The following is a 10,647-nucleotide window of genomic DNA, read 5'->3' as shown; positions in this document are numbered from 1 at the left end:
TTCAAATGAATTCATATAAGTTTATACGAATCTCAAGAATAAATAACTGGGAATCATGCAGAATAACATATTCTGAAATAACGTTTAATTATTATATATATGAATGAATCTTCAATATATATATATATATATATATATATATATATAAAGGTAGATATTTAACGATTTGTTACGACATTCAGTATATTCTAGGTTACTGCAACGTTTTGTCCTATTTTATAACTATCCGGTTTTTTATAAATATTATCATTATTATTTTTATTTACGAGTATTATATTTTCTTTTATCAAGAATTATGCAACGTATTAATATAAAGTTTCCTCTATGACTGTTTGATAACTTTAGTATTTTTCAAACACTAAAGTATTATTTCTTATGTAGTTTAATCACCAGATAGCGCAAATGGCTAAAGACTCCTATCTATATGAATGTGATATTCCTGGAATGTATATCTATTTTAAATACAAGTAAATGTCAAAACGTAAGATAAACAGAAGCGCGCATATCAACTAACTTGACGGTTAGTTGTTTTCCGTAACAAATCAATAATAAAATTTCTTCTTAGAGCAAGTCATGTAATAGTAATCAAAAATATTGCTATTAAAGTTTTCGTTATAAATAAGTTGTATAACTTTATTATTTATTATCTTCATTATATTCATAATTTTAGTCAAAAATGTCAGATGAAGAGGATACTACTATACTATTAAATCATGGAAATAACAATATTGAATCAATAGCAAATAAATCAATAAATGAAGATTATCAATGTATTCTTGAAAGAAATTTAAAAAAACAAAATCCTAAACAACATGATAATTTAATACCATTGCAAAATGTAACATCAAGAAATCAAAATATTCTAATTTCTATAGTGGCACTCTTAGCAGGTATAGCTTTTGGTTGCGATATGTCTATAATAAAACCAATGGCACCTTTTATCAAAAATGAATTTGAGTTGAATTGTTTTGAAATAAATCTTCTTATTGGTATTTGGTTTATGGGTGCACTCCTTGGAGGATTAACTGGTGGTAAATATAGAATTCATATTAAGTGGTAATAAATTATATTGTACATTTTATTATTAGTTTTATTCGTTATTTATTTATAGGCATTGCAATAGATTCTTTTGGAAGACGTTGGACAATGATATTAATGCTGATGTTTTTAATATTTGGTACCGTTTTATCTGCATTAGTCAATCATTATGTTTTGTTATTAATCTCTCGAATTATTTGTGGTTACTCTAGTACAGTATCTACACTATCCCATTGCATATATATGGCTGAAGTATCAGAGTCAAATAAAAGAGGATATAACATCATATTGTATCAATTGGGTGCAGCTGTAGGATTTTTAATGACTATTATTGCTGCTGTTTTCACAACTTTGGATCATCAATGGCGATTCTCTTTAGGAATAATCGTTGTCCCTGCATTAATAGCTTGCATTACTACTGTTTTATTTCTTCAGAAATCACCACCATTTTTATTATTAAAAAGAACAAAAAATGTTATTTCTAAAACAACATCTAAAGGTTCAAAACATACAATTTTTGAAATACTGTCAATCATGGTTTTCATGATGATTTTACAGCAAACAACTGGCAGAGAACAAGTTTTATATTATGCACCAAGATTGTTTGTTCTTTTGGGAATCTGTTCAAGTGAGTGTTAGATGAAAATATTCATTTCAAACATTTTAATAAAAAATATGTAAATTTATATTTTATTTTATAAAATTTTAGATACAGCAGAAGTTACTGCTTTAATATCTTTGGGAATTGTTAAAATTTTCAGTACAATTTTATCATTAGTGATAGTAGAAAAATGTGGACGTCGCACAGCTCTAATAACATCAGCTACAATATGTATGACAACTATATCATTATTATCTTTACTTGCAACAATAGATAGGGGTAGTTACAATATAGATATTGAAGATACACATTGCAAACGTATTGCTGAAAAAAATATACAGAACATTATACCAATTGGATCTCCACCACCATTTCCTTTATTGCCTACACCTTTAGCTGTAATTGAATCAACTCCTGAAACTTGGACACAAATAAAAGCATCCTGTGAGGTAACTGAACAATTATTGCTTATAATTTGTAATTAATTTTAAGAAAAGAATAGTATACTATAAAAATATGCATTATTATCCTATACCATATATATATAAACTATATAAATTACAGAATCAAAGTGTTGTCTTCTCAGAAGGTTTTACAAATGGTTTACGTATCTTAGCAGTGACAACTTTACTTGTATATGAAGCAGCATATACCTTAGGGCTTGGCCCGGTCCCTTTACTGAATTTAAGCGAATTTTTTCCTGTATCAATACGTGGTAAATGTGCTAGTTTCGCAATAACAGTTATGTGGACAACTCATATCTTAACTATAGAAACTGTCAATAAAATTATAAGTAAGTCATATGTTTTTACATATATTTTAGATATTCTAATCAATACCGGCAAACAAAAATTAATATTACTACTGTTTTTCTTTACAGGATCAATGACTTTAGCTGGTTCTTATTTATTTTATAGCTTTATGTGTCTAATCACTATATTTTATATCTTTTTATTTATTCCTGAAACAAAAGGAAAATCTTTACATCAAATAGCTCAAGAACTTAATAAAATTTCCATAGTTACACGATTATGTAAAAATGTGTATAGTTTACCACTTATTTGTCACATCAAATGGATCAAAAAGTATGAAAATACTACAAATAAAAAACAGAGCATTCTAATCTAAAAGCTGATTAAAGATTCATAGTAATTTAAAATGTTCGTAAATTTTTATATATAATCTAGTCAATTAAACATATCAGATAATTAATTTTATTTTATATACACGTTATGAATATGTATATAAATTCACATTTCTTAAATTTTTATCATTTCATTTAATAGTAGATTTTATTAATATGAAAAAAAGTATTTACTATGGTTTACATTATTATATATTATTCAAAAATCGTATTTCATATAAGATATTGTTACAATATAAAATAAATAAAAAATAAAACGAATGTCGCAGAAGTTATTATTCGATTATGATTCAAATAAACACATAAATTTTCCATGTTTAATCTTTCTTTGGTTTGTTAACATATTGAGTGCCGCATTACTCATTTGCATCAACAAAAACCTATGGCAAATAAATGACGCAACACTAAACATGTTAAAATAAAAACTTTTATATGAATTCTTTCCCAGTTTAATCCGTGATAATGGCACTTTTACCATTACGATCGTATAATGGATATTTCCTCTATGAGTGTGCAATTGTTTAGAATGTGAACTTCGTATAGCTTATCTTATTATATTATATCTTCATATGTATACGTTGTATATATGAAATATAAACAAAAGATGAGAGAAAAAAAGAACCTCAATTAACCTTTAATTGATTCGTAGGATTTACAATTGAGTTCATTAAATTACGTTGTGCAAATAACAGTAATTCCAGTTAATAGGATAACTATGTCTATAATTATTATGACAGGAAATAGTTAAATAATCTTAATATATTTACACAATATTTCGTTCTATTTTATTCATTCGATTTGTAGTCCATGTCAAGGAATAATATTGCTGGTAGTAAACATTATAATTGTACATATAAAAGACTTTTATTATATACAATGCATTTTGTATATAACAAAAAATTTTGAGAGAAGTATTATATATATATATGATATATATAATTGTATAGTAACTTAATTTATTTTGAAATATATATGTATATATATGTGTGTGTGTGTGTATCTATCTATATATATATATATATATATATATATATATATATATATGCAGAGTATAAAAATAGAAAAAATAGAATTATTCTATATATATATATATATATACTATTCAAAGTACATATTATAAATTTAATTGTTAATGTTTACACACTGAAGATAACAATTAAAATATAATATAATTTTAATATGGTTAACAAACATTGAATATTATATATCATTAAAACTGAAAATCTATATATATGTTTAATAAAATTTGTAATATTCTTATAGTAGGCTGCAACGGACCACAAATAATTTTTATGAATTAAAATAAAAAATAATATGAAATCATTTTTACAAATTTTTTATATTCTGTATAAAAGATTTTTTTCTTTTTAAAACTTGTTCTAAAAAAACGTGTCTCTTATCTTTCATATTAAATTGTACATTATACAATGTTTCCTCATTTTCATAAATGTTATTGCTTTTTTCTATGTATACATCGCTATATTTATTAGTAATATTATCTTTTACTGTAGCAATTGGTGCTAAGTTTTCTTTATCATGAGTAAAAGATAAACCAGGTGCTTTTTTTAAAAGAATTGAAACATTTTTAGTTAACGTCTCCGAATTTTTTGAAAAGTTCATGTGTTCTACTGTTATTCCTTTGTTTGGTGTAACCATATATACAAGTTGTTGTGATTTTGGTTCAAATTTTTCTTTTAATAATGACCATTTCTTTTTTGTGTAATTAATCGTTTTTTCATGTTTTTTACAATGATTATCACTCATAACATCGTTAATAGAGCACACCGACGTTGATGACTCTTTTACAGATTTGTCTGATATAGATGTCGATACATTAAAATTTCTATTTTCTGTAATAGCTTTCAAATCACATGGTTTATCATCTATTATGTCAATACGTGTATCTTTTAAATTAACTACAGGTATTAAAGAATTCATTTCAATATATAAGTCATGTTCGTTTGAATTAAATACATGAGAACTAGTTGTTCCATTCATTTGTTTTTGAATTTTGGCTTTACTTCCTAAAATTGGAGAGTCAGACAATATAGCATCAATTAAAGGAGTTTTTTTAATTGACTCTATTGTACAAGACCTTACCAATTCTCTAATTGTATTTAGTTCACATTTTTCTGCAATTTTATCTGGAGATTTATCTGGTGATTTTGCAAAACTTACATCATCCACAAAAGTATCATGGAACTTATTGGAAAACAACATATTTGTAAATGATAAATCTTTTTGTGTCATATCACTCCAATGTGATTCCGTTCTGTGATAAATATGTCTAGGTGAATTTTCGGCTGCTGATGTCCTGATTTGATCTATAGTATTTACAAGGGAACTCACTGACGTACAAGCTGGTTCTATAGATTTTGTAGTTACAGAGAAAATATCGTCATCGTCGTCGTCATCGTCATCATTATCATGTTCTTCAACAATAGTACCTAATGAAAACATTCCGCCTGTATCGTCGATTACTATCGGTTTTGCGGCATATAATGTGGCATTTTGTTCCTCTGTGTTCGACGATGTATATAGATCATTATTGCATTTCACTTTAAGTTCATTTGAATCAACTATATCATAAGTCAAAGTATCTAAATAATCATTTTGTTTTAGAATTCTTCTTATCAAGGAACTTGTACACGTTCCATCAGAAAAATCTGAGCTGTATGTTGTTCCAGTAGTTGTACTTGTTAAAGTATCTCTACGTCTATCTCTGACAACACTGTCATCATGAAGATAAGTTTCTATGTCTGTATAACCCTTCCAACTACGTATACACCATGGTGGTCTTGCAACTCCTAATGGACATACATTTTCATAATCATGAATCGATGTAACGCAACTCATTGTTTCATCTTTCTGTTGCAAATCTTTAGATAATTTAGTTGTATCTAAATCTTTATCATTATGAGAAATTGTTGCAATTTGTAATTCCTCTTTATTTCTTATAGTATTTAAAACACCACTAATGTCTCTGAGTGTTTCTTCCAAGGAACAAAACTTTTTATTATCTACAGATTTGTTAGATTTTATATCTATGTCTGAACTTGCAATAGGAATTTCGCAATGCTTGAAATCAGATTTCAATCTTTCTGCATCTGTATCAATTGCAAGTGTATGTTGACCCGAAGAACATATATCCCCACATTTTTGTGAAGAAATATGTACATTGGAGTTTATCACAGTAAAGTTTTTTTCCTTATCTAAATCTTCTATAATGGGTAAACAAATACCTCTTCGTTTTCTATGATGAATTGTAGAAAGACTATTTTCTAAAGGAATAGTATTCTCAAGGCAGTTACAGATAACATTAATTGTATCCTTACAATTATTATGAACTATTCTATTGCATTTAAGACATGAATTAATAATCGATATATCTTTCTCATGAAGTGATAAAGTTTCCTTATCTTTCAACGAAGTATTAGGTGATTTTTCACATTTAGAAACCATGTGCTCGGTGATTTTTATTTCATTTTCTATTTTATAAGCTTCATTAACAATACCTTCCTCTAAGCAATCGGTATTCTGTACGATATTAGTTAACAGAAACTGCTTATCAGCTGTTACTTCTTCAGATATCATCCTTGTAGACATATTTGAAGATTGTGGTAATGAATCACAATAATATTGTTTAAAAGATCGAGGAGTATCTGTATTACTAGTAACAATAACATTTGAATTTTGACTACTAACTTTATCTAAACTTAGGTGTCTTGTTGGATGAAATTTAGTGTAATATAATAACATACTTATAAGACCAATTAGCATACCCCCAACAATAAAAAATATCATTAATATCAATATATCAATTGTTATTGTTTGTTTAAAATTTAACATATAAATCACTAAGGAAGATAAATTTTCGATCACTATTATCAAATAAAATGCAAATACCTTATAACGAGATTTTCCTTCACATAAATTAAAAAAATCAAAACAATAAATAAGCCCTATGATACAATTATAAATACGTTCTTCCCAAATAGTAGAACAAAAGTCTGTGTTTTGAAAAATTACCCAAACAGTCATAGATAACCAGTGCAAGCCTAGAAGTAAGAGATATTGATGATTTCTCTAAAACATAAATCTAATAATATGAATTTATTATAAGATTTTAAATTGATATAAACAAACTCACCAAGAAATAAAGAAAACCATTTTCTCAAACAAATTGCTATTAATACTAATACAGTCAGCCTTGACGTTAACATTCCACCTCTCCAAAGATATTGAAGCATCAGTGATATCCAAGATTCATTATTGTGATTGGGATTAATTTTGTGCATGGCTTTTATATATGTTCCTATGGCCCAAATTAAAGAACAAAGAGAAGCCATAGTTGACATACCTATATTAATAATATTTAAGTTAATTACTATAAATGCAATTGTGATACAAAAATAATACATAATGAAATATTCAAAAATAATAAAAAATACATGGTTGATTGAAGGATATATACATATAATGCTTACATATTTTGTTCTGTTATAGCTTCTGTAGTATCTTATTTTTAGCCTATTAAATGATCACAGTGGTAGGAGTCTAATGTATTTTTAAAACTGAAAAGTAAGTGTTCCATGCATAGATTTTATATCAGTATAGCTAAGAATATTATAAAAGAATAGATAGCAAATTTTCAGAGATATACTCATCCAAGTTTGTTATCTTTGGGGGCGGGACAAAGGAAATAAGGAAGGAAGACCCAAACATTTTAGTTCAGTTTAGCTATTACTTCTCAAACTTGGTTTAACATATGAATACTACTGTTCTTCATAGTTTTTTACAAATGAACAGTTTGAATATTATACTGAAATAATATCATACCTACATTGTGTTTTTTATAATTATTTATAAAATTATTCATATAACATTGCATGAAACAAATGTGTTTTTATATCTGTATTACTTTTTTGTTGTGAAAATATATTAACTTCAAAATAAGTATTCAATACAGACTCGTATTTAATCGCAAGATTTAATATGGTTCATCACAGAGATAATAAAAGCTTATGTTTAGAATTTATGAAGTTCCTACATTTTTATATAAAAAACAAAATCATATTATTGCAGGTAACATTATTTACAGATATTAGTTTTGAAACAAATAATATAAAGAAGCTAATGTCACAGTTAATTAACATAAATATTTGTATTTCATCTTTTATAGAAAAAAATTATATTACAATTAATAATAATTTTTACTATATTATTTACCTTATTAATAACTTTGGAAAAGCCATGGCATAATTTAAATGAAGAAAATAATGAAGTAGAAGCATATAGCATTGCGAAAGATATACAGCAATATACAGAACAATATGATTCAAAGCTTGAAAATATTGTTAGTAATTTAGATATAGTTTTATCATCTACAGAAGTGACTAATAAAAGGATAGAATTAAATAGAAGAAGACAAAGAATAAAGAGTATGTGTAAAAATTATACTGATAAAGAGTTACAGCTAAATAAAAATTTTCCTAATATAATTATTGATACGTAAGTATTAAGACTATAATCAATACATAACATATAAGTAATATACTTTGATGTTTCGTATGAATAAATTTATTATTTAATATTTTACATACGATCGCTAGAAAACATGGTATATCATGGTGTCCTATATATAAGGTGGGTAGTTCAACCTGGATGAAGAATTTTGCAATACTTGCAGGTATCTTAACAGATACAACCATGAATTTAATTCATCAAAATGCAATTCAAATGAATACTATTGTTAAACAAGCATTTCCTTCCGATTTAAATCTAAATAAAACACTTAAGGTAATGGATTTTGTTAAATAATTTGTTAATAATATTCTATTAAATTATATAACTGTGAAATTTTATATTACAGAAATTACACGCTACTAAAAAATTTTTAATTGTACGACATCCTTTCGAGCGTCTCTTGTCTGCATATAGAGATAAGTTGGAGCATATAAATGGAAGGGAATATTATTATAAACGATTTGGACGGCACATTACACATAAATATCGGAAACACAAAAATTCAACTAGAATCAAACTGGAACCAACATTTGAAGAATTCTTAGAATTTATTGTAAATGAAAAGTATTTTGATGAACATTGGGCTCCATATTATGATACTTGCAAACCATGTATGATTCATTATGATTATATTCTTAAATTTGAAACTTTTCAAGAAGATCATCGCTTTTTCATGCAAGAGACTGGATTAAAATACTATTTATACAAAAGGAGTGGTTTTAAAAATATAAATCCATACGGTCGTACGACCAGCAATTTATTGAGAAAATATTTAGAAGATATACCAAAATTACTTCTTCAGAAAATATATAAAATTTATGAAAAAGATTTTAAATTATTTTCTTATTCTCTAGATTTATATTAAATTATATTAAATATATATAAGGATTAATATTTTTTTTTTAATAAATTATACTCGACAAACTTACTTGTCCAAATAGGTGCATCGTGTAATATGACAATAATGTATAACTGTAATACAAGTTGTGGTGCTGCTCCCATGAAAGACTTAAATAATTGTAACATACAAATATCACTCTCTTTTCTATATACTGACTTCTTATCCTTTACAAATTGTTTATTTTTCAATGAATATACAGCAGTATATAATAAAATCAGATACCTATAAAAAAAAACAGTCATTACTAATACAAATAAAAAAAGATTTATAGCTAAAAAATACTTTGAATGCAAAATTTAATATACTAATACATAAAATAATATTTTTATGAACAAAAACTAAATATATTTTGAAAATAAAATATATTACTATAATAAACAGTAATTAAAAGTATAAAAATGTATAACTTAAATTGTAATATAATACAGAATATAAATATAAAATATATTCACCTATGGAATACTCCTAAGAAAAAGATATGTGATATCCAATGAATTAATTTTACAGACCCATCACTTTGTTGCCATCTTAAACTGAATAACTGAATAATACCAGCTGGTATAATTGTAAAACTAATTGATAAACATCCCCATAATGTATATCCTTGCAAAAGGTATTGCACAAATGCAAAACTATCTGCATATAATATAATATTATCAAATACCACTCATTTAATATTACAATTATTGGAAATATATATTTTTTCAAAGTAATGCTTTAATGGTTAATATTAAATTTTTTGTAATATAATATCATTGATAAAATATATTATCTAAAAGTTTTCTTTGTTCGCATTATACATTAAATTAAAATTGTTACGATTGGAATACAATTTCAACAAAATTTTCTATAATTTTGTGATTAGAAACTTATTTACATAATATAATAAATAAATAAGTAAATAAATAAATAAAAATATTTAATCAAATACAAGAAACATTCGTTATAATGCTTTCGTTATTCACCTGTTACAGTATCCGTAAAAAGAAAAAAGATAGAACATAAATAATATAACAGATCTTTTATCTTAAACTGATAGCATTCGATTTCTCTGTGTGAAACTGTTTGTGATATATTACTTTTCGAAATTTCAGCAAATGAAACATGTTTCTGTTTTAACTCTGCCGCTGCCATTTTCGCGGCCATTCACAATTCGTGTTTCTACCAACGAGAACTTGAATAAAGATCAATCAGTTTCTAGATGTCTAACTAAATAAAGAAATTCTGATATTGTATAAATCAGATTTTATTTTATTTTATTTTTATTTTTATTTTTTTTTTTTTACGTTCATAAGAAAGCTATAAAAAAGATTTATTTTTTTGTAGGACAGTTTCAAAAGTAAACTAATTTTAAGTATTCTGTTTTATTTAAAGATACATAAAAAAATATTATAACAAAAAATATTCAACCGGCATAATTTAATTAGAATATATTCA

At 25.4% G+C, this 10,647-nt stretch overlaps 3 protein-coding genes across 10 annotated transcripts; 2 read left to right on the top strand and 1 right to left on the bottom strand.

The window, feature by feature from the left end:
* Positions 1–269: 269 nt before the first annotated feature.
* On the top strand, positions 270–2,903 carry LOC122627754 (solute carrier family 2, facilitated glucose transporter member 10-like). Of its 4 annotated transcripts, none has more exons than XM_043809205.1 (6): positions 270–575; positions 671–1,031; positions 1,112–1,666; positions 1,748–2,088; positions 2,204–2,432; positions 2,520–2,903. In XM_043809205.1, the coding sequence occupies exons 2-6, from the start codon at positions 677–679 to the stop codon at positions 2,765–2,767; spliced, it is 1,728 nt and encodes a 575-aa protein (XP_043665140.1). In that variant the 5' UTR covers positions 270–575; positions 671–676; the 3' UTR covers positions 2,768–2,903. The 4 variants fall into 4 exon arrangements, with proteins under 4 accessions (XP_043665140.1, XP_043665141.1, XP_043665138.1 ...); XM_043809206.1 differs by having other exon boundaries at positions 270–581; XM_043809204.1 differs by having other exon boundaries at positions 271–520; positions 2,520–2,902.
* Positions 2,904–3,917: 1,014 nt separating this feature from the next.
* Positions 3,918–10,389, bottom strand: LOC122627702. Of its 5 annotated transcripts, none has more exons than XM_043809037.1 (5): positions 10,176–10,389; positions 9,663–9,846; positions 9,239–9,432; positions 6,934–7,143; positions 3,918–6,841 (listed from the first exon to the last, which is right to left on the bottom strand). In XM_043809037.1, the coding sequence occupies exons 1-5, from the start codon at positions 10,354–10,356 to the stop codon at positions 4,110–4,112; spliced, it is 3,501 nt and encodes a 1,166-aa protein (XP_043664972.1). In that variant the 5' UTR covers positions 10,357–10,389; the 3' UTR covers positions 3,918–4,109. The 5 variants fall into 5 exon arrangements, with proteins under 5 accessions (XP_043664972.1, XP_043664973.1, XP_043664976.1 ...); XM_043809038.1 differs by having other exon boundaries at positions 9,663–9,842; positions 10,176–10,345; XM_043809041.1 differs by lacking the exons at positions 9,663–9,846; positions 10,176–10,389 and adding an exon at positions 7,271–7,357 and having other exon boundaries at positions 9,239–9,375.
* On the top strand, positions 7,765–9,245 carry LOC122627703 (carbohydrate sulfotransferase 11-like). Its single transcript, XM_043809042.1, has 4 exons — positions 7,765–7,868; positions 7,966–8,294; positions 8,396–8,582; positions 8,656–9,245. Exons 1-4 carry the CDS (start codon positions 7,779–7,781, stop codon positions 9,172–9,174), a joined length of 1,125 nt encoding a protein of 374 aa, XP_043664977.1. The 5' UTR covers positions 7,765–7,778; the 3' UTR covers positions 9,175–9,245.
* Positions 10,390–10,647: the final 258 nt, after the last annotated feature.

This window comes from Vespula pensylvanica, chromosome 3 (genome assembly GCF_014466175.1).
Source record: "Vespula pensylvanica isolate Volc-1 chromosome 3, ASM1446617v1, whole genome shotgun sequence".
NCBI classification, from domain to species: Eukaryota; Metazoa; Arthropoda; class Insecta; order Hymenoptera; family Vespidae; genus Vespula; species Vespula pensylvanica.
This window is presented reverse-complemented; position numbering and strand designations above follow the sequence as displayed.

Bases quoted from the DNA above. Each gene is read 5' to 3' on its own strand.
- LOC122627754 (XM_043809205.1), top strand. From the start codon at position 677: ATGTCAGATGAAGAGGATACTACTATACTATTAAATCATGGAAATAAC. The intron at 1,032-1,111 runs GTAAATATAGAA...ATTTATTTATAG, and splicing joins CCTTGGAGGATTAACTGGTG to GCATTGCAATAGATTCTTTT. The intron at 1,667-1,747 runs GTGAGTGTTAGA...ATAAAATTTTAG, and splicing joins TCTTTTGGGAATCTGTTCAA to ATACAGCAGAAGTTACTGCT.
- LOC122627703 (XM_043809042.1), top strand. From the start codon at position 7,779: ATGGTTCATCACAGAGATAATAAAAGCTTATGTTTAGAATTTATGAAG. The intron at 8,295-8,395 runs GTAAGTATTAAG...TACGATCGCTAG, and splicing joins CCTAATATAATTATTGATAC to AAAACATGGTATATCATGGT. The intron at 8,583-8,655 runs GTAATGGATTTT...TTTATATTACAG, and splicing joins ATCTAAATAAAACACTTAAG to AAATTACACGCTACTAAAAA.
- LOC122627702 (XM_043809037.1), bottom strand. From the start codon at position 10,356: ATGGCCGCGAAAATGGCAGCGGCAGAGTTAAAACAGAAACATGTTTCA. The intron at 9,433-9,662 runs GTGAATATATTT...TTTTTTTTATAG, and splicing joins TTCTTAGGAGTATTCCATAG to GTATCTGATTTTATTATATA. The intron at 7,144-9,238 runs GTAAGTTTGTCG...TTATTAATATAG, and splicing joins CGATGCACCTATTTGGACAA to GTATGTCAACTATGGCTTCT.